The sequence below is a fragment of the Sebastes umbrosus genome, chromosome 14 (assembly GCF_015220745.1).
Source record: "Sebastes umbrosus isolate fSebUmb1 chromosome 14, fSebUmb1.pri, whole genome shotgun sequence".
NCBI lineage: Eukaryota > Metazoa > Chordata > Actinopteri > Perciformes > Sebastidae > Sebastes > Sebastes umbrosus.
The window spans coordinates 594075-616949 of record NC_051282.1 but is presented as its reverse complement, the minus strand read 5'-3'; the positions used below and the strand labels follow the sequence as shown (position 1 = coordinate 616949).

Below are 22875 nucleotides of genomic sequence, written 5' to 3'. Positions count from 1 at the left end.
TGATTATATCGGTTGTGTAGCCATTTCTTTTTTTTGTTAGCACTTCTGAAATTCCTTCTGCTAAGTGTGAGACATCAGCCTCAGAAATATATCTCCTATAGGAAGGCTAATGTCTTTTAGCCATGATAGCTGAGTGGATTTAGGGATGGCAATGTCAGTTGCTAGGTCCACCACTTTGGTCCAGTACTCTGTATGCGGTGCTAATTAGAAAAATGCTAGAATGCTAAACTAAGATGGTGAATATGGTAAACATTATACCTGCTTAACATCTTCATATTAGCATTGTATTGTGAGCATATACGCTTACATGATGAAACATGTTGAGTGACAGCCCCCTCATTTGTATAATGAGGCAGAAATGCCCAAAGAAATGTAAAAAGAAATATGTAAAGAAATGTATAAAGAAAAGAATACTGAAATAAAGAAGTTTGGAGAAATTAATAAAGGGTGAAATGCAAAGGGAAAATTGTGCAGAAATAAATGTATAAATACATAAATAAATAAATACATACATTTAAAATAAATAAAAAAATAGTAAAACACAAGTGCAAAAATAAATAAATAAATATAAATGCAAAATAAATAAATACAAAATAAATGAATAAATAAAAATAAAACGCAAAATGAAATACAAACATTTAAAAATAAATATAAAATAAATAAAACACAAGTGCAAAAATCGAGTGCAAAATAATTATTTATTCATTTATTTATTATTTTGGCAGGTTCCGTCCTCCATATACAAGGCTGTAGACTCTTATTCTTGTTTTCCCTCTTAGCTGCTCAGATGTACGGTTAGTGTATGCCAATATGATGATGTATTGCTGCAGAAGACCATTGCTGCTCTGTGCAGTGCCATAGGAAAAAAAGGGAAGGGGGTCAGTTCTTTCAGGGGAACTAGGATTTCTCTAGCTATAGCTACACCCCTGCTCAGGAAGAGGCAGGTGTCTCTGTGTTTGTAGAGGCCTACAAACCTGGAATCACTTGTCTCAGTTGACGTGCACTAACGTGCACTGTAATTGATTACAACTCTGACATCACTTGGAAAAAAAGGTATGATGCAATAATTGAAGCTAATACAGCCTAATAAAAGACTATGGAGCCAGTAAGAAGAAGAAGAAAAGAGTTGGACACATTGAATAAATGTCTGCAGCCTCTCAGTGAAGCAGAGAGAGACACAGCCAGGACAGGAGAGCAAAGGAGGAGGAGAGGAGGAGAGGAGAGGAGAGGAGGAGGAGGAGGAGAGGAGAGGAGGAGAGGTGGACGAGGAGAGGAGAGGAGGAGAGGAGAGGTGGAGGAGGAGAGGTGGAGGAGAGCAGAGGAGAGGAGAGGAGGAGGAGAGGAGGACAGGAGAGGAAAAGAGAGGAGAGGAGAAGAGGAGAAGAGAGGAGGAGAGGAGAGGAGAGGAGAAGAGGAGAGGAGGGGAGGAGGAGAAGAGAGGAGGAGGAGAGGAGAGGAGAGGAGGAGAGGAGGAGAGAAGAAGAGGACAGGAGGAGAGGAGAGGAGAGGAGAGGAGGAGGAGAGGAAAGAAGAGGAGAGGAGAAGAGGAGAGGAGGAGGAGAGGAGAGGAGGAGGAGAGGAGGACAGGAGGAGAGGAGAGGAGAGGAGGAGGAGAGGAGAGGAGGAAGAGAGGAGAGGAGAGGAGAGGAGAGGAGGAGGAGGAGGAGAGGAGAGGAGAGGAGAGGAAGAGAGGAGGAGGAGAGGAGAGGAGAGGAGAGGAGAGGAGAGGAGGAGGAGAGGAGAGGAGAGGAAGAGAGGAGGAGGAGAGGAGAGGAGAGGAGAGGAGAGGAGGAGGAGGAGAGGAGGAGGCGGGAGAGCACCGCGCTCCTGGTCCGCCCCTGAGTTCAAGCACGAGCCATTTAGCGGTACGAGCTGGGCCAGCTGTAGAGCGCGCGGGCGCGTGTACGTGCCCCCCTAGCTTCTCCTGCCCCCACGCGGAGAAAACCATTACCAAATACAGAGCCCGAGCGCACGCGGAGCGATGGCAGCAGCAGCAGATCTGGATTGTGTTTACGACGCACAGCACGAGAACGGCACAACCTCGGGAGAAACGGACACCGCGCGCACCCGATCTTTAAACGCACAGTACTTTGCGCGCTGCTAGTGAAGCCGCGAGGCTGCTCGCTACATCAGCCCGTCTGACGGCTCCGTCCTTCGGCGAGGATCAGCGCGCTCTCTCGCTCGGTTCAGCGTTGTTTTGGAGCGCAGCTGCGAGGAGAGCACATCCAGCCGCGAGGAGAGCACATCCAGCCGCGAGGAAAGCACATCCAGCCGCGAGGAGAGCACATCCAGCCGCGAGGAGAGCACATCCAGGCGCGATCACACATGAGGAGCTCGAGCAAACCATCTAGCATCAAAAGATCCCGTATGCGCCGCTGATTCTGGGATCTAGAACGGTCCCCGTGCCCATCCAGCGGCGCTGCGTGCACATAGAGGGGGGAACCCGTGAGCATCCCTCCATCCCTCCATCCCACCCAGTCTACCCTCTCTCTCTCTCTCTCTCTCTCTCTCTCTCTCTCTCTCTCTCGCTCTCTCTCTCTATCTATCTCTCTCTTCATGCCAGAGCTCTAGAGGGGGGTCTCACCTAGTCTAGGGAGCAGGAGGGAGGAGGGAGGCTGTTCGTGGCCGCGGTAGACGCACCCTCCGCGGGGTGAGGCTGGGCTGAAGCGCCGCTGGGTCTTAGGATGCTGCGGGAGTAGAGCGGCTCAGAGCGGAAGATGGGGAAGGACCAGGAACTGCTGCAGGCGGTGAAGACCGAGGACCTGCTCACCGTGCAGAAGCTGCTGCAAAGGCCCCGGCCAGGGAAAGCAAGTAAGACACTCTATTTTATTCTATTTATATTCTATTCTATTCTGATACTCTATTCTATTGCAGGCGGTACCTATAAAAGATAATAACACAGCTGTGGTATTCTATTGAAAACCTACCCCCTGATGGTTTTGTGAGAAAGCTATTTCTCACACCATTCCTGGCTATTTGCTCTAAGTATTAGGCCTAACTGATGATGATGATGCCTATGTGTGCACATGTGTGTGTGTGTGTGTGTGTGTGTGTGTGTGTGTGTGTGTGTGTGTGTGTGTGAGAGAGAGAGAGAGAGGAGGGGTTGCATGCATCAGGGTATATCAGAGAAGATTAGTGGTGTGATTGGAGACTGACAGCCCATCTTGAGACCCCTGTCTGAGTGCACTGCAGCAGAGAGAGGGAGGGAGGGAGGGAGAGGGAGAGTTGTGTTTTTGGATGAGGGATCTGCGTGACCCTGTCTCATGAGTGAGAGATGATGCCAGTGGCCTTGTGGTCGTCGAGGTTCAACTTCAACGACACACACGGTCGTACAGTGATTCAGATAACACGGGTGGTTAAACCTTGTGGAAGCCAGGAGTAAAAGCTCTATTCTGTTCTATTCTATTCTGCTCCCCCTGGTATGGATGACTCTCTGCTCTTAATTGTTTATTTTCTGCAGGCACTGTAGCACTACAACATCCAACAACCACAGCCCACTCTAATGTGTGGGCAATAGAGAGCTGCAGATAGAGCACTCTGTTGAGGCTGCTTGCTGCCGTACTGATACTTCCACTGATAAATAGCTGGCTGATACATTCATCAACAGATGGATGCCATAGGGGCCCAACTGCATGAATTACTATTTCTGCAGATGCTGCTTAGATGAAGATGAAGGTGAAGCTTACAGACAGTGAGTAGTTTAAAAATGCATTTTAAAAAATGAAGGCTGTCAATCGAATAAAAAATGTAATCACGATTAATCGCATGATTGTCCATAGTTAATCATGATTAATCGCAAATTAATATCACATTTTTCTTCTTCTTCTTTTTCATCTTTTCAAAATGTACCTTAAAGGGAGATTTGTCAAGTAGTACTCTTATCAACATGGGAGTGGACAAATATGCTGCTTTATGCAAATGTATGTATATATTTTAGGGCTGTCAAAGTTAATGCGTTAATGCAAATTTGTTAAAACGCCACCAATTTCTTTAACGCATTAACACAACTTAGGTTTTGTAGTTTCATACCAGTATCTCCACTCTAGCTTTAAAACTGAAACTAAAAATCTTAAGGGGTCCCTTGACCTCTGACCTCCAGATCAGTGAATGTAAATGGGTTCTATGGGTACCCACGAGTCTCCCCTTTACAGACATGCCCACTTTATGATAATCACATGCAGTTTGGGGCAAGTCATAGTCAAGTCAGCACACTGACACACTGACAGCTGTTGTTGCCTGTTGGGCTGCAGTTTGCCATGTTATGATTTGAGCATATGTTTTAATGCTAAATGCAGTACCTGTGAGGGTTTCTGGACAATATCTGTCATTGTTTTGTGTTGTTAATTGATCTACAATAATAAATACAAATTGCATAAAGCAGCATAATTGTCCTCTCCCATGTTGATAAGAGTTTTGAATACTTGACAAATCTCCCTTTAAGGTACATTATGAACAGATAAAAAATGGGATTAATTTGCAAATATATTTATTATTGGAAAGGGGAGACTCGTGGGTCCCCAAAGAACCCTTTTCCATTCACATATCTGGAGGTCAGAGGTCAAGGGACCCCTTTGAAAATGGCCATGACAGTTTTTCCTCAACAACATTTAGTTTGGAGCGTTATTTAGCCTCCTTCCCGACAAGCTAGTATGACATGGTTGCTACAACCTAAAAACTGCAAGTTGCATTAATGCGTTAAAGTAATTAGTTGCATTAACACGTTATTATTGAGTTAACTCTGACAGCCCTAAAAAAAAAACCCAAATCAATCCTTTTTTACAGCTCCAGTCCATGCATCATGTGACTGGCTCCCCTCACTATCCAATCGCTAACTGTTCCAGTCTACTGGAAAGGCTCCAACCAGCAGGTGGGCCTCATGTGCATAAAAGAAGCCGGTGTTGATGACAGATAATGGGTCCAGGACGGTGGCTTTCTTGTATGTGATGACTTTAAGAACATCAAGTCCTAATATTCTAAAAGACCATGCACACACACAGGTGTTTTCAATTATTCTGGCTCGTTAGACCTCTGCAACACCTGTGTGTGTATAGGGCCTTTAACCGTTGAATCTTTTCTATTCCCATAAAAGAGTCAATACAGGTTCAATTCTGATTTCCTTGTCTAACTGGAATACTCGTCATACAAATTAGGAGAAAATTGATTTTATGACGACTAGGCTATTGATCTTGCTTGCTTTTGATATATTTCAGTGTGAAACTGGTTATTAAATGTGACATAACATGGGAGGGGAGAATATATTCAGGCGTATGAGAAACATCACATTTTGGACTTGTTTTATAGTAAGCTAACTTGTGCCCTGCTATACCACAGATGGCCAAGCTCACTCTGCAGGACTCTCTGTGAAGTACAGCACATGGCCTCAAAACAGTTTGTAGGAACCAGTGGGGTGCAGTGCATGCCGACAGGCGGCGAACAGCGGAGCAGAGTACATACAGGAAACCCCTCAGATTAAAGTCTGCAGACTGTCTAGTGCAAAATACAGACGTCCCTTCCCTTGAGTAAAAAACATAAATAGAGTTGGTAGGGTCCAGCATATTCAGGTAGTGCCCAAAATAGTGTCTGTTGAACTCAGTGGTTATGCACATCACGAAACAACCTTTAGGCTACAGTGAAGTGCACTTCAGCTGGAAGACTACTGTTTAGTTCATCAGAAACAGAGGACAGGTAAGCCCTCAACAGCCAGTGGCTCGCAGCGCATACAGACGTGCACTAAATATGAGCCAACCCTCATTGGATTGCAGCGCATAGGCAACTAAAGCAGTTTAAAGCAGATTCTGCAGGTGGAAGAGGAAATAGCCTGACAATACATGCTGCTTATTAGCCCTCTGTTTATTATACTCTATACATTGGAATTGTTGCATACAGTATAGCTGCTGCAATAAAAGAATCCCTGAAGGAAACATTAGTGTTTGAATTAGAAACAGTCTAGTCAAAACAAGAGCTTTGGACTCTATATTGTGCCTCGAACCCACAATTTGGGAAATCTTGCAAGATAGTTAAGGTGAGGCATTGACCTTGAATGGTTAAGGTTAGGATTAAGTCGTTTGGCAGAGAGTCTAGCGAGAGTTTTTGCACGTTCTTTGCAAGTTTTCGCAATTTCCGAGTTACCTCTTAAACACGACCGGATACCTTGCAGTTACGTGTCCACGGTCTGCCACTGTGTACATGTATTAGTAGTATTATTTTTGTCTGCCACTCAGAAATGTTATCTGAAATCTCTGCGCTAAATGATGGAATAACATTTTAGATTTGATCATTCGATGTTCGATATATTTTGCATAAAAAACATTATATGCATGGTAAATACCAGTTTTGAATTACACTGTAGCTTCCAGGGGAGCCCAGTTTTTCGGGGGTGGGAGGGTACTGTACACAGTACTGTACTTTGTTATAGTCATCTATAGTGCTTATTTGTATAAAAACAGATAATTGAAATGATATGATTGTTTAAATATTTGCTATCTAATATATATCTTGGCATCAGTAGTTTTAATTATATATTATAAGCTGCTTAGAGCTAGTGTTAGGAAGTTAAACAGCTCATAATTCTCTCTCTAATATCTATTTTATATTGCTGTGAAAACATCTTCAAACAACTGGATTTATTCAAGTTTCTCGCCAAAAACTAAATTTTACGAGATTACATTTGAACGCATCATGACAATTGTAATTTAACTTAGCCCAATAGTAAATTTTACTGAACAGAGCTTGAACGCATCATTGTGTAACAACAGACAACTGAGTCTCCAGTTCACCGTCCGCTAGCGTTAGCTTAGCAGCTACGATGCTGCGTTCACTGTCTCCAGTTCACCGTCCAGGAGCGTTAACTTAGCAACTACGATGCTGCGTTCACTGTCTCCAGTTCACCGTCCAGGAGCGTTAGCTTAGCAGCTACGATGCTGCGTTCACTGTCTCCAGTTCACCGTCCGGGAGCGTTAACTTAGCAGCTACGATGCTGCGTGTAGTGTCGCGGACATGCAGCCACTTTCCCAGTAAAAGTCTCCACCGCACATGTAGTTTAGTTTGGCAGGTTGTCAGCTGTGTGTCTGCCCGGAGTAACGACACTCTGTCTGTCCAGATTAACGATAGCGATTGTTCGACAAACAGAGTGTGTTTTTGTGCTACGTTAGCAGCTCTAGCTATGCTGGTAGCTTCGTGCTCGCCGCCGCGCTGTCATTGTGGCGTAACTTTTGCGAGTGTCCGACAGACCGTGTGTGTGGCGGCGGGAGTGTGGGTTTGTCGGTGGCATTATAGCTGTGAATGTCAGTGTAGCAGTTAGGGATGTCACGGTACCAGAAATCTAGTAGTCGATCACCATCAGCTGTTTGATCACTATCAGCTGTTTGATCACTATCAGCTGTTTGATCACTATCAGCAGTTGATCTCTGTATTATTGATCTACTGTTTATGCTGAAAATGAGGACAGAAGCAGCAGGTTAAACCACTGTTCATTTAACTTAATAGAAGTTGGTTTATTATATGTAGTGTTGTATGTTGCACTGCCTTGTATCTTGAGAACTGAATCTGCAAGTCCTGCAGTTACACTTTTTATTATTTTCCAATAAAAGGTTTATGTATTTGCCATTAATCGTTGTTTACTTGTTTATATCCATAATTATTTATCCCTGATTCCCTTACAAGAAAAACATTGAGGAGTCTTAACCTGTACTGTCCAGTATCACATATTTATTTCACAGTCACACTGACTGAATTTTTGGCAAAAAAAGTTACTGTATCGATTTCAAATCATTGAATCATATCGTATCGCTCTAGATGAGCCAAATATCGTCCTGAATCATATCGGAACCATGGAAATTGTATCGTATCGTGTCGTTGTAAAAACGTATCGTTACACCCCTAATATTAGTAGTATTAATAATAATAATAATAATAATAATAATAATAATAATAATATTAGTAGTATTAATAATAATAATAATAATAATAATAATAATAATAATATTATTAGTAGTATTAATGGCAGGGTGACTATTCCATTGTCAGGTGTTCCTGTCTCCTCCCTGTGCGCCCATATTTAATCGAGACGATCAATCATTCATCTGCCATCTAATGACACAGGCCGCCATCACTCCTCCATAAACACTTAACCACTCGTCATCATCTACAGTATTTCATGGTTCCGTCTGGAGGTTTGCCCTCCTATAACTTACACTTATGTGTGGTTTCAACTAACTGAAGGTGTTTAAATGCAGGATTGAGGTCTCTCACCGCTCAGCTCTGTCGTAGTCGCTCTCTCTCTCTCTCTCTCTCTCTCTCTCTCCAATCTCCTGTCAGTCTGCTGCAAGGCCCTGCCTCTCATCATCACTGGGAATTTTGTCATTTGTATAATTAATAAGGCTGTCAAAGATAACGCGTTCACACAAACTAGTTTTAACGCCACTAATTTCTTTAACGCATTATGATTATGAACGCAACTTATGATTTTAAGGTTGTAACGGGCTCAGTTTTAGAATCAGGGCTTAGTTTCAGCTAGAAGATATGGTATCATATGAAACTAGAAAACCTGATGAATCCATCGGTACCAACCATGTTATACTAGCTGGTCATGAAGGAGGTTCAATAACGCTCCAAAGTTACGCTAAATGTAGACGAGGAAAAACTGTCATGGCCATCTTCAAAGGGGTCCCTTGACCTCTGACCTCCAGATCAGTGAATGTAAATGGGTTCTATGGGTACCCACGAGTCTCCCCTTTACAGACATGCCCACTTTATGATAATCACATGCAGTTTGGGGCAAGTCATAGTCAAGTCAGCACACTGACACACTGACAGCTGTTGTTGCCTGTTGGGCTGCAGTTTGCCATGTTATGATTGGAGCGTATTGTTTTATTCTAAATACAGTACCTGTGAGGGTTTCTGGATCAATATCTGTCATTGTTTTGTGTTGTTAAGTGATCTCCATTAATAAATATATACATACATTTGCATAAAGCAGCATATTTGTCCACTCCCATGTTGATAAGAAGATTAAATTAATGGCCTGGATTGAAATAAATGGCCTGGATTACGGACTACCTCACCAGCAGACCACAGTGTGTCAGACTGCAGGGCAGCCTGTCAGATGTGCTGGTGAGCAACACCGGCGCCCCCCAAGGAACTGTGCTGTCCCCCTTCCTGTTCATCACCTACACCTCCGACTTCCGCTTCAACTCGGGTACGTGTGAGGAACAGGCTGGTGAGGAAGGCTGGCTCTGTGGTTGGATCTGAACTGGATGATCTGGAGGTGGTGGCAGAGATGATGAGCTAGTCAAGATGAGGAGCACCTTCAGCCACAGAATCATCCCCCCTCGACACAACACAAAGCGCCTGGGTCAGTCCTTCATGCTGGTAGCCATCAGGCTCCACAACCAAGGCTGACCCCCATATGAGAACTATGAGGACTTTAAGAACTTTAAACATGCACTATCTGCCTTTAAACATGCACTATCTACCTTTAAACATGCACTATCTACCTTTAAACATGCACTATCTGCCTTTAAACATGCACTATCTACCTTTAAACATGCCCTATCTGCCTTTAAACATGCACTATACCTTTAAACATGCACTATCTGCCTTTTAACATGCACTATCTACCTTTTAACATGCACTATCTGCCTTTAAACATGCACTATCTACCTTTAAACATGCACTATCTACCTTTTAACATGCACTATCTGCCTTTAAACATGCACTATCTACCTTTAAACATGCACTATCTGCAACCATCTTGGACTCTAACCACTGGCGCACTTTACACTATACATCCTATATTCCACTTTATAGACTGCACATGTACATATTACATTTATTTATTGCACATATTACATCTATTTATTGACGGACTGCACACACTATGTTCACCCATTCACTCTGTATCTTTTATATCTCTATTATTGTCTTTATAATTTTTGTCTACCTTTACCTCTCCTGTGTTTCACTCTGTTTGCTGATGTTGCTGCTTTGACACCTGAATTTCCCTCCGGGGATTAATAAAGGTTCATCTTATCTTATCTTATCTTATCTTAAATACAAATCTCCCTTTAAGGTACATTTTGAACGGATAAAAAAGTGTGTGATTAATCGTGATTAACTATGGACAATCATGTGATTAATCATGGTTAGATATTTTATTCGATTGACAGCCCTAATAATTAAACACTACCACAGAAACTGCTTTGTGCTACACAAACAGTTCAACAATGCTTTGTGAAATTCATTTGTGAAACAAACCAGGTTTCTCTCAGTTCCTGAAAAGTGTGTGAATGTTACGGTGGATTGTGTGTCTGCAGGACACTGATATTCTAGAAGGCGGACTGACTGTGGGCCGTTCTTTCAGCCAAAGAACTAAACAAAAACAGGGCAAAAGAAGCAGCCAGCGAGGGGGTGATGATAGAGCGGAGCTGAGAGTCCTAGACAAACAGCAGGGAAGTGTGACGCTGGGCTGATGTTAACACAGACCTGTTTGTCATCTAGCATTAAACACCAAGCTCACGGGACAGCTGTGTGTGTGTGTACTCAGGAGAGAAATGTGTGGTTTGTGGTGGTAATGGGTGAACGTGTGGTTGAACTGTGTGTGCACTGAGGTGTACTGTATATGTATGTACGACTGGGTTTAGTGTGCGTGTGTGTAATGGGTCTGCAGGCTCTGCCCTGCTGCAACTCATTTACTCCTCCTCAGGCCGGACATACAGTCTACCCTGCACACATTCACCTGCATCACACACACACACACACATACACACTCCTGCAGACACATCTGGCACCATCTGGAGAGGCATCATCAGTTTGCTGTCACTCAGCACCCCTCCTCTGCACATGGCACTAGACGAGGTCATGTGTGTGTGTGCATGGAGCAGACCTTGAGTGTGACCTGAGGTATGTGTTTGTTAATGGGCTGTTTCAGTGTTTGTGTGTCAAAGTGGGGGGGTGTAATCTGTATTGATGCTTGTTTATCGTGTGTCATTAAAGGCTATGTGTGTGTGTGTGTGTGTGTGTGTGTGTGTGTGTGTGTGTGTGCTGAGGAAAGAGATTTGCCTGTGTGTCTGTTACATCATTGAAATGATTAGGAGTAGACCTTCGGCACAATGTTTACCGCCATGAGAGACGGACACATGCTTCCATCGCTACACAACACTTGTCTCTCTCTCCTTCCTTTTTCTTTCTTTGAAGCCAAGAGAGATGCTAATGCCCGCAGACCATTCTGGAGACCAACCCCCTGTCTGTCTCTCCCTCACTCTCTCCCCCATCTTTCTGTGTTGATGTGTGAGGCTGGCAGAAGAGTAGAGCAGATGATTGCATCCACACCAGTGCACATTCACAAAGGAGCAGGCAGGCAGACAGGAAGCTTCACATACTGTCACCCAGAGTCTTCATATTGGCTAACTGTGCTCTGTCTGCAGCTACATGCATCAGTGAGAGAAACATAGTGCAACAAAGCTGTTTTTTGCAGGGTGCACTTATATAGTGAATTATATGTGCCATAGTGCCCATGATGATGCTGGCTGTTTGTGCTGCTATTACGGCTGTCAAAGTTAACGCGATAATAACGTGCAGTTTGCCATGTTATGATTGGAGCATATTGTTTTATGCGTAATGCAGTACCTGTGAGGGTTTCTGGACAATATCTGTCATTGTTTTGTGTTGTTAATTGATTTACAATAATAAATATATAAATACATTTGCATAAAGCAGCATATTTGTCCACTCCTATGTTGATAAGAGTATTAAATACTTGACTTCCCTTTAAGGTACATTTTGAACAGATAAAATGGAGATTAATCGCAATCAAATATTTTAATCTATTGACAGCCCTAGTAAAAAAAGACAAAGTGGTTGGTGGTTTGAACAAACTTGTTTTATTTATTTACTGAGATGTCTACCCCAAACTGCCAGTGGGGGAAAAGGGAAATTCAACTTTTTCACACATTACACACACAGGCCCGAAATACATACACACATGCCCAAAGAGGACCTATACACATGCATTAACAGAGACAGGTCAGGGCGGGAGGGCTGCCCATGGACAGGCGCCACGAGCAGTTGGGGGGTTGGTGCCTTGCTGCTGGCACCTCGGCACCTCCAGTCCAGTCCACACTCCATACTTGGTTCATGCGGGGACTTGAACCGGCGACCGTCCGGTTCCCAAGCCAAGTCCCTAAAGACTGAGCTACTACTCCCCCACCCCCCTAGAAATAATCCATAATCAATAATCCAAGATAAACCATAATAGATAGATTATAATGATTGGATACACCGTGATTCAGCTGGTTTTATGCATTTAGATGTCAGTGTTAGTATTAGTTAATGTTAGTTAGACGGAACTTACGTTAGTAACCTAAGTTACGTAACAAACATACTTATTTTAACCTAAACCATGATCTTATCCTAAACCTAACTAAGTAGTTTTGTTGCCTAAACCTAACCAAGTCTATCTTTTCCTAAACCTAACTAAGTAGTTTTGTTGCCTAAACCTAACCAAGTCGATTTTTCTTGAACCTAACTAAGTAGTATTGTTGCCTAAACCTAACCAAGTTTATCTTTTCCTAAACCTAACTAAGTAGTTTTGTTGCCTAAACCTAACCAAGTCTATCTTTTCCTAAACCTAACTAAGTAGTTTAGTTGCCTGAACTTAACGAAGTTGATCTTTTCCTAATCATAACTTAGTAGTATTGTTGCCTAAACCTAACCAAGTTGATCTTTGCCTAAACCTAACCAAGTTGATCTAATCGTAATCCTAACTAATTAGTTTTGTTGCTTAAACCTAATCAAGTTGATCTTATCTTAAACTTAACTAAGTAGTTTTGTTGCTTAAATCTAACCAAGTTGATCTTTTCCTAAACGTAACTAAGTAGTTTTGTTGCCTAAACCTAACCAAGTCGATCTTATCCTAAACCTAACTAAGTTTGTTGCTTTAACCTAACCAAGTTGTTCTCTTCCTAAACCTAACTAAGTAGTTTTGTTGCCTAAAACCTAACCAAGTCTATCTTTTCCTAAACCTAACTAAGTAGTTTTGTTGCCTGAACTTAACGAAGTTGATCTTTTCCTAAACCTAACTTAGTAGTATTGTTGCCTAAACCTAACCAAGTTGATCTTTGCCTAAACCTAACCAAGTTGATCTTATCGTAAACCTAACTAAGTAGTTTTGTTGCTTAAACCTAACCAAGTTGATCTTTTCCTAAACCTAACTAAGTAGTTTTGTTGCCTAAACCTAACCAAGTCGATCTTATCCCAAACCTTACTAAGTTTGTTGCTTTAACCTAACCAAGTTGATCTCTTCCTAAACCTAACTAAGTAGTTTTGTTGCCTAAGCCTAACCAAGTGGATCTTTTCCTATACCTAACCGTGACATAATGTTGCTGGTACTTTCCAATGGCTATATGTATGTCATTTTGGGAGTCATTGGCAAACGGGGCCATTCTGTTGTTCAGGTCTGAGGACGTATGTCTTCGATCTTCCAGTACATGAATGGTGATCTTTACACTACTTAAGGTGTAAATGACATGATGAGCATGTGTGTTGGGGGTGTTGCTGTCACATCATCTCAGAGGGCCTTGAAGCTATCATGTAGAATGTGTGTTTTTTATTCCAGCATGTTGTGTTTTTTCTGTTAAGCATAATGACAGCAGCACAGATACTTGTCATAGCAGAGAAACTGGTTTTAGTTAGTTTATTCAGATAACCTGCATATAAGATCTGTTTGTTTTGCATTAGAGAAAAATGATGGAATGCGTCATTTATAAATATCTGTCTTGGGGCAAGTCAATCAAGTGCACCTTAAAGACTTAAGGAAAAGAGACTAAAAGAAAAAAATGCTTATACAGTATTATTGATTCTTTGATTTATTGAGTTTTATGTTGAAAACAGATTTAGAAATGAGACTATTGAGAGAGTGGTGGATTGGCTGGCTGTGTTCCCTGCATTTTCCTCCAAAACATCATCACTCACCTCTCTACTGACTGCCTCCATGATTGAATTACAGATGGAGAGAGAGAGAGAGGTGGATGGATATTTTTGCTTTGAGGAAAATGAGAGCAGTTGCAGAAGAGAGAGGGCAGAAGAAGAAACAGGGAGAGGAAAAGAGATATCTTGTAGTCAGAAGAGGAGGGGGAGGTGTATTTTGATGGGCGGATGGTACGGGTCGAGGAGGGGTGATGAAAGAGAGAACCAGGTGATGATGCAGATGGATAGCCGAATGAAGTCATTTCCACCTCACTTTTATTGTGATTGCAGACTGCTATGAACACATCAAGCCTCTCTCTGCACAATGCACTGCACCAAAAATAACATCCACATAGAGTTTAATGGGTCAGTGGCAAGTTCAGGGAGAATAAGAGAGCACAGGAGAGGTGAGGAGATGGGAGGTGTGGATATGGAGGAAGGAAAGGAAATGAAAAACCAGGAAAGTAAAGTAAAGGCCCAGACACACCCAACCAACATCAGAGAACTAGCAGCGATGAAGGCCGACTGCTGCGTCGCATCATGTTTCCTTTGTCTTGGCCGACAATTTGTACATGAACATATTGCAAAGACTACAGCCGACGGCCAGTTAGCATGTGTGCTCTGCACCTGCGTGAGATAAAATAACGCTCCCTACCAGCAGGTGGTGGTAGTCTGTATTCATCATTCAAAAAGGGAAACAGGAGGACCGAGGACTGCGGATATAAAAGCCGTAGTTCTGATACGCACATGAAACAAAGCAGCGTTTGCTGACCATTTTCACACTCGCCACTTGGTTTCATTCCAAATGGCCATGTCATTGTGAAAATATCCGTTTATTAGAATGATCAGATGAGATAAAAAAGGAGTTGTGTTTTCCTCTTGACTTTACTTGTTGGCTTGTAGGGCTGGGATGATACACCTATCTCCTGATTCGATACTGCCATTTTGTTAACTTTTTTAACACTAGACTATGGGGAATGTTGAATCTTGTACTTCTAGGGACTTTTACTTTGGAAAATCTCTAAATGAATCCAGTAAAAATGTTTGATTTTCAGCATGTATGTAGTCAGAGATGTCCTGAAGTCAAATATATCAGTTTCATTGTCAGGAATTATTTTAACCAGCAACCCACAAATCAAAGAGTAAAGACATTTCCCTCACAGATTAATGGTATTTTATTTTTAATTTATAAGGGACATGTAATGTTTTATACTTCTGGTGAATATCAATCTTATTTCCATAGATGTATTTTGTATATACAGTTCCCTTTGTTAACACCTTATTTTGAAAAGCGGACGTAGTCCCACGTTTCTACTTCCTGTAACTTCTCCAAGGTGGTCTCTAGCTCTCCCGTCAGCTCCGTTCTCTTTATCCATCCATGGTCAGCTCCATCGGGGCCATTTCAATGCAGAGAACACAAATGTCAGTATATGGGTGCTCTACAGTTGTAGCGTCGGCCCATTTGACCACGGAGACGAGAGCGACGGCCGGCTCCACCGCCACCGCCACGTTACCGCCATACCATAACGTTTCCTGTCCATGACAGAGTTAGCATGCAGCTTTAGTCGTGATGTCTAGCTCTGCTTTTCCTGCAATGTGTGAAACCCAAAGTGTTTCCATCCTTTACTGGATGTGTAGTGTTTACCACGCTGGATTTAACATGGGAGGGTGCAGGTCGTATCCACGCTGACCTTCCAACGTTTAAGACTTTGTTGTTTCGGCTTGCTGCGGCTCGCTGCGTTGTGTTTTGGTGACAGATACAGAACGGATATGACGTCACGTTATTCAGACTACAACAATAAAAGCGATAACTTCCTTCTACCTCCACATAGAGTCAAATAAAGCAAATATATTGATTCTCGCATTAAAATTTTTTATTTCAAAATCGTGATAAAAAAATTGCGATACGTAGGTGAATCAATTTCTTTTCCCACCCCTAAGTGTGGATATTGAGGATATATGGATATATATATGTCATGACATGACATGACATGACATGACATGACATGACATGATAGGAAAGCAAAGTAAAGGAACGGAGGGTAGGATAGGAAGATAGGAAAGCACATGAAAAGAAAGGGAATGGCACGAAAGGAAAGAAAAGACAGCACATGACAGGAAAGGAAGCAGCAACAGGAGGAGGAAGTGGAAAGGAGAGAAGTGGTTATAGCAAAAGAGAAAGGAGAGGAAATGCAGGTAAGGAAGTGGAGGTGATAATGAGAAGAGAGGAGCAAAGGTGGGACAAAACTAAAAACAGGGCCATGTGACAGTTAATGGTGAAAACTAGCACATCTATTCTATTTGATTCTATTGTAGCTCCAGTGCAGATTAACAGGATGAGAGGGGACGGGGAGGAAGTGGTTTAGTCTGGATAGAAAGACCACCCACCAAATGAGAAGGGCAGCGGGGGGGCACCTCCCGTGCTCAATCAGCACTGATTATAGAGGTGGCATTAACCACTCACTGTACTGGCTTATGAACACACACACACACACACAAACACACACACACACGCACAGACACACACACACACACACACACACACACTCACACACTCCCCCCTCCATCAGAGGACTGGCACAGAGAGGTACAGACTTAGTTGGGATTTACATTATCAGTGTGTGTGTTATGATTGTTAAGGTGGAAGTCAAGCATTGTAGATGGGGGACAAAAGTTGTCACACACACACACACACACACACACACACACACACACACACATACTCGCACACATATACAGCATAATATGCTCCCAAAATCCTCTGCAGACATGAGAGTTGATGTTAGAGATATGAGAGAGAAAGGAAACCGCTGAGCCATGTCATTTGAGATTTTGTATGTAACTAATACAGTTGCTGCTGTATGCATGTGTAGGTGTGTGTTAGCTTGCAAAGGTGTGTGTGTCTCCTCAACAGCTGCTGCCGAGTGTGACTGGGCCTCTTCTACATCGCCTCGCAGGATTTTTCCATCTCATGTCCTGAATTCAAATGCTTGAAATGAATGTTTGAGTAGCTAATAAAGGCAGGAAATAATTCAGACTCAACTCCTAAACTTAAACTAACACGGCTCGGACAAGGTTTTACTGTACTCTACATGAGAACCTTTTGGAAATGTTCCGCCCTACACCCACAGCGAATACATTTAGCATCGCCCTGGGACTTTGTGAATGAATGCTGGTGCTCTTGCTATTCGAGTCGCCACTAAAAACAGGGCTGTGACACAGTTTGGGTGCAGGTTAACGGCTTGGGAAAATACACTGACACACCCTTAGGTCTTTGATATGTCTGAGAGGATATGTGGGGGGGGGGGGGGGGTAAAGATGTTATATAATTTGGAGCTTTGTAAACTGAGCCATAACGTCTACAAATTTGGGCCAAACAGCAGTGGATGAATGATCGATCACTTAGCCCCCCCCCTTAGCTACTGTAGCAGTAGCAGATATACCACTCCAAATTCTTGGTCATATTTGAAAAAATAATGTTAGCACCTTAAAGGGGCACTATGCCAATATTCAAAATTCATACATGTTATTCCTATGGTCTAAGACAGTCCAAAAAATATTAGTGAACATGAACAACTCTCTCCCAAATCCAAAAACTAGAGCGCTAAAACTCAAACTTGTGGTGTCATAGGGTATAAAGTGTGGAGCTGCTCCATAGACAATGAACTCGGAAAGATGTTCTAGATGACAGAGAAAGCAGCCAAGGGGCAGTTCTGAGTATATTAGTACATTCTGTTTCATAACTGAGAACACTACAGTAGAGTTAAGCTCATTTGGGTATAAAATGGAAAACAAACACTCTGTGGTTCCACAAAATCAGTCTCCCATTCGTTGTCTATGGAGCAGCTCTAGACTTGGTACCCAATGACATCACAAGTTTGAGACTTACTTCTCTGGTATCTGGCTTTGAGAGAGAGGAGCTCATGTTCACTAATATTGATTGAACTTTACTAGGCCATGGAAATAATATATTGGAATTCTTAATTTGGGTGGTGTTCCCCTTTAAAGTCTGTGTAAAGCAAAAATAAATCTGCATTCTGGGTTTGTCACACCACAGAAAAATGTGTTACTGACCACCCAGCCAAATATTTATGATTAAAAAATAGCCAAGTATATAAAATTAGCTTTCAAAATCATGGCAAAAAATCATCAGTATTCTCTGCTCTGAGACTCTGGGGGCGTGTCGCTGAAGGCGCTGAAACCTGAAACCGGAAACCTCTCTTTATAAGCGAAGAGGGAAGAGCCCAGTGCTGAATCGCCGTCCGACGGGCGGATTGGGGAAATGTGGCGTACGGAAGGCCTTCTGATCGAGGCTCAGCCCGTAACGGCCCCCCGTCGCGCAGTCTGCGCGGGGGTTTCAACTCGACGGGTTAGGGACGGCCGCTCGGTGTGGGAGGATCCCCTCGCCGAACCTCTCCCCGGCGCAGGCTGGCCCCCGCCGGACGCATTTCATCGCTGCGACCGGCTCTCAGTTGCCTTGGAAAGGCTCGGGCCGAAGGTGACTCGTGGCTTTTGCTTTTGTGGTCCTGGTAGTCTCAAAGACATTCGTGGCCCTGGTACTCCATACTCTGACACTTTGTCATATTCTGTTTTTTTAAAGACTTTAAAGACACATTTTTTACAAGTTCACAGAAAAATAATAAATATACATAGGACATGGGATCGGTTATAATCAGTCACACAAAGAAAGTGCTGAAAATGCCAACGGCCAACGTGGGGCTCAATCCCAGGACCCCAGGATCTCATGCTCTACCGACTGAGCTAGCTTAGACAGGCTTTCTCATTTGTCTGGGCTTCTCTTTTGGCTTTCAAACACCATGTTTGTGAAGATGGGTGGGGTTATGTTAAGGATGGCTCCACTGTGTCATCGAGACATTACCATGTCTCGTTGACACAGTGGAGCCATCCTTAACATAACCCCACCCATCTTCACAAACATGGTGTTTGAAAGCCAACGCCTAAAAAGTCCTGAACACAAAACTGGCGAAAAACAGTTTAACGGTCTAACTCCACAATCCAGTGTTCACATGGTTTCACTCATTATTTTACAACATTTATAATGTGCTTAGAAACTAATCTCTGAATTTCCTTTACACGGCCTTTAAGTTGAAAATGGTGCCTTTGGCTGACTTTTTAATGCCAAGCCAATTCTGGCCCAGTATGCAACTTACACAAGTGTGATGGGGAAACTTCAAACATACACTGAGAATGGACTTCTCAGTCATTGTTGTCCATCGTGTGTCCAGTAGTTCAACTTTTGAAACAAAACATATTTGCATATTCATAGATTCTGGAGGGAAACAGAGTAGATTTGTAATTTTAAGAATGTTTAATGACTTAATTGAACTTTTTGTGGAAAAACCATTTCAGACACAAATTATTATTCATTCAATGCAGAGTATTTATCTCCAAACATGTCTTTACCATTACCAGAGAAAACGTTCAGGATGACGACGTAGCTAACGCCATCTTGTAGGGATGTAACAAGAGCCGATACTTCAGTACCAAGTTGATGCCAAAATTCGGAAAATGTGACTTGGTACTCATTTTTCTACAGTACTGCAGGTACCGTATAGGTACCGTCACGGCTTGAGACTTACTATGTCCCCTCGTCCCGGGGACAATAGGAAATGTTTGGGACACACCCTATGTATTCAGTATTGAGTATTGTGCAAACGTTATCATGATGTGTTCAAATGTAATCTTGCAAAATAGTGTAATAGTAGTTTTTGGTGAGAAACTTGAATAAATCCATTTGTTTGAAGAAGATGTTTTCACAGCAATATAAACTCGATAATAGAGAGAGAATTATGACCTGATTAACTTCCTAACAAAAAGCAGTATGCACATGCTGATAAAGGAGTGTAAGTTAAAGTACATGGGATTTATTGTTTTACTTTCTGGTATTGACTACCAACTTTCTGGTATTGTGACATCCGTGCTATCTTGGGCAACGTTTCTGGTGTTGTGTAAACTTCCCCAAGTCTAATAAAGAGCAGGACAGAGCTGCTAATGTTAGCAGCTGATAGCATCCAGGACTTGCTTACTGCACAGACTAATATAGGTAGTAAATGATGTGACCCTAGCCTTGGAAATCATTCTTATGTTACTGCAGGTAGTAATCTGGGTTTATGGACATGCTAATGATTGTATCTTACATTAGACCAGATAAACACACTGTTCAATCCATTCCTTACACGTCTGCTCTGGCACGACCTCTATAAAGAGGTGGCTGTCCATAAATGCTACTGCATGCTGTAACATCACCATCTGCTGTAACAAAATATCTGCACCACCGCGTCTTTCACAGCATGTGTGTGTATGTGTGTGTGTGCATCCTCATACAGGAAGCAGTGACCAGAAGGGACTGGCCAGCTCGACAGATGTTGAGTTTGGCCTAGCGTGCGTGTGTGTGTGTCCATACATACATGTACATGTGTGATCCAGTGGTTGAACAGATGCTTGGTGTTGGATCTCTGCCCACACAGCTGGAGATCTGCAAAGATTCCATATAATGCACCTCACCTCAGATAAATGCACTTACAGTTTGTGCTGTATTTGTATGATTGTGTGTGTGTGTGTATGTTTGTGCTAAGTCATCCAAATCCAGCTTTGACAATACTTACTTATTGAAGGCCATTAAACACTATTTTGCCCCAGATAATACGATTCTTTTATTCACAGTTTTGTACTTTTCTGTAACTCACTGTCTCTCTCTGCCTGCTTTGGTTGGATGCTTTGCATCTCATGAAAGTCAGCACTGTGAAATCACTCTCTCTCATACTGTATTAACCTTCTTCAGTCCCTTTTTAAACGAAGAAATTGAGCGCCTACGTCTTCACACACTGATAGTTATTGAAGAACTCCCCCATCCTGCATTAGTACTGCAGGATCATCTTTTGGGGTGCAGCATCATTGCAGCAGGTGTGTTTGTAATAGCTACAGCTTTTGCTGCTACTGATAGATTCTATGTTGAACATATCTATGTATCTATCATTCTCTACAATGCAGTGTTAATTATCCAGAATCCGTCCTTGTATATGAAGAATGTTTTTTGTCTAACTTTAACCGGAAACTTTCTGGACAAACTGAGTCAGGCCCACAGCTGTAGGAATGATTTCCTACTAAAAAATAAAATCAAAAAATGAATTGGCACAGCGTTACCAATTCCTTTGTCAGGTGGCCTGACTGTCTGGTGGAGTTTCCTCATTGGCCGTTGCTCTTTCAAAATGAACAAGCGGGGAACAGTCCTTTATGCAAATGAGCCCGTCCAGCGTGATGCGTCCGGCTCAGGAAACCTGAACCAGCTGTCAAACTAGGCCATATAGTTCTAAAATGACAGAAGATTCAGCAGTGGCATAGCCTATTTCTCACTTATATCCTTTCAGAAGTAGATTTTGGTGGATTGTTTTTAGTAGGAATAACAGAAAGTTTACAAGCAGGCCGCCACGTTGTTTCCTGTTTGAAATGGCGAGCAGAAAACCAGGGACCAATCAGGTGCATTCCATGATAGGGTACGTCACTGCTTGAACGGCCAGTTGAATGGAGCAGCGTGTCCCCTAGTGTCCTCGCCGGACCTGGTGGACATGTACTGCTGGATTTAACATTATAGACATGACCACTGAATATTTATAGAACAATTTAGCCACAAAGTCACAGACTGACCGTACACAGTCCAGCCATGTACTCGGTTTTGACCTTCCATTTCCTGCCCCTAAATGTGAGAATTTGCTTCTTTCCTTCATCATATGTGATAACAACCTGAATATATTTGGACTGTTTGTTGGACAAAACAAGTGATGAAGATGTCACAGAAAATTATTTTATTATTATATTTTTTTTTCTGACATTTTTTAAAGTCAAGTTTCCATCCAAATGTAGCATGAATTGAAACCAAATTAGGCTCACAGTGACACCCTGGATACCTCTCTGAGAGAAAAAGGACTTATTAGTAGTGCTGCTTTCGAAATAGCTAAATTTTTTTGCACTTGTTTCTAGACATAGAATCAAGATAGACCATTTCACATTTGTTAAAATTCCGAACGTCAAAGCGATAATAACGCGTTAACGCAAATTTACAACATGCAAACTATGGACACTACGGAGGCATAAGTATCCAACAATGCAATGCGGTAGGAATGACAACGTTCTTTGTAACGTCAATAAAGCTTCAATTTAAGTATAACGAAAGTACACGCTGGGTACGTAGTGCATAGTATGCCATTTCAGAAGCAACCAATGACATCAACTGAAAGGAAGTAAACATGGAACCAAGCGTAGCAATGCAATTACATTGAAACAATAACTTTCTCTTGACGCTTCACGTCTTCTGTTCCTCCCTTCACTATAAACTCCCTGGACACAAACACTGAAACAGTGCTTACTAGAGGAACTAAAGTCATTCACAACTCTAAATATTTAACACCCGTTTACTGTTAGCTGTTAACCGCCAAGCTAACAGCAGCAGAGGATGACAGACAGCAGACAGAGCAGATTGAAACGTTGCTTTCCTCCATGTTTAACTGTTTCATCGTGTTTATGCTTGTTGAACAGGTGTAATAACGTATCTTGGCTTTACACTTGCAAAGTTTTATTGCACTTACTAACAGCAACGAGCGTAGCGTCAACTCGTCTCCACCGTGGCCTCTTGGATCAGCTGTTCACTGATTGCGCTGTGTGTGTTGATGTGTGTGGAGCTCCGACACAGACATGGAAAGGCGGCTGGGTTACGGGCAGACATGGCTCTTGGGGTATGGGGAATGATACATGCGCAGTGTAACTGAAGCTGCGGCCGTGCGTTGCGATTGGTTTTACTGCGCATGGGTTGCATCACAAAGATGTGACGCGTACTCAGCCTGCTTCTATAGGCCTTACAGAGCTTCAGCCCTGGAGCCCGTATGTACGTAGTACCTA

The 22875-nt window shown here is 42.6% G+C and overlaps 1 protein-coding gene across 9 annotated transcripts in view; it reads left to right on the top strand.

Annotated features, from left to right (window-relative positions):
* Positions 1-1775: 1775 nt before the first annotated feature.
* The window catches only part of caskin1 (CASK interacting protein 1), a 197477-nt gene continuing 176377 nt past the window's right edge, over positions 1776-22875 (top strand). For 5 of the 9 annotated variants that reach the window (XM_037792140.1, XM_037792136.1, XM_037792138.1 and 2 more), the window contains exon 1: positions 1777-2811. In XM_037792140.1, the coding sequence (XP_037648068.1) occupies positions 2718-2811 (94 nt within the window). In that variant the 5' untranslated portion in view covers positions 1777-2717. Of the gene's footprint in view, positions 2812-22875 lie in introns of all 9 variants that reach the window. The other 4 variants (XM_037792134.1, XM_037792139.1, XM_037792133.1 and 1 more) reach the window with 2 other exon arrangements.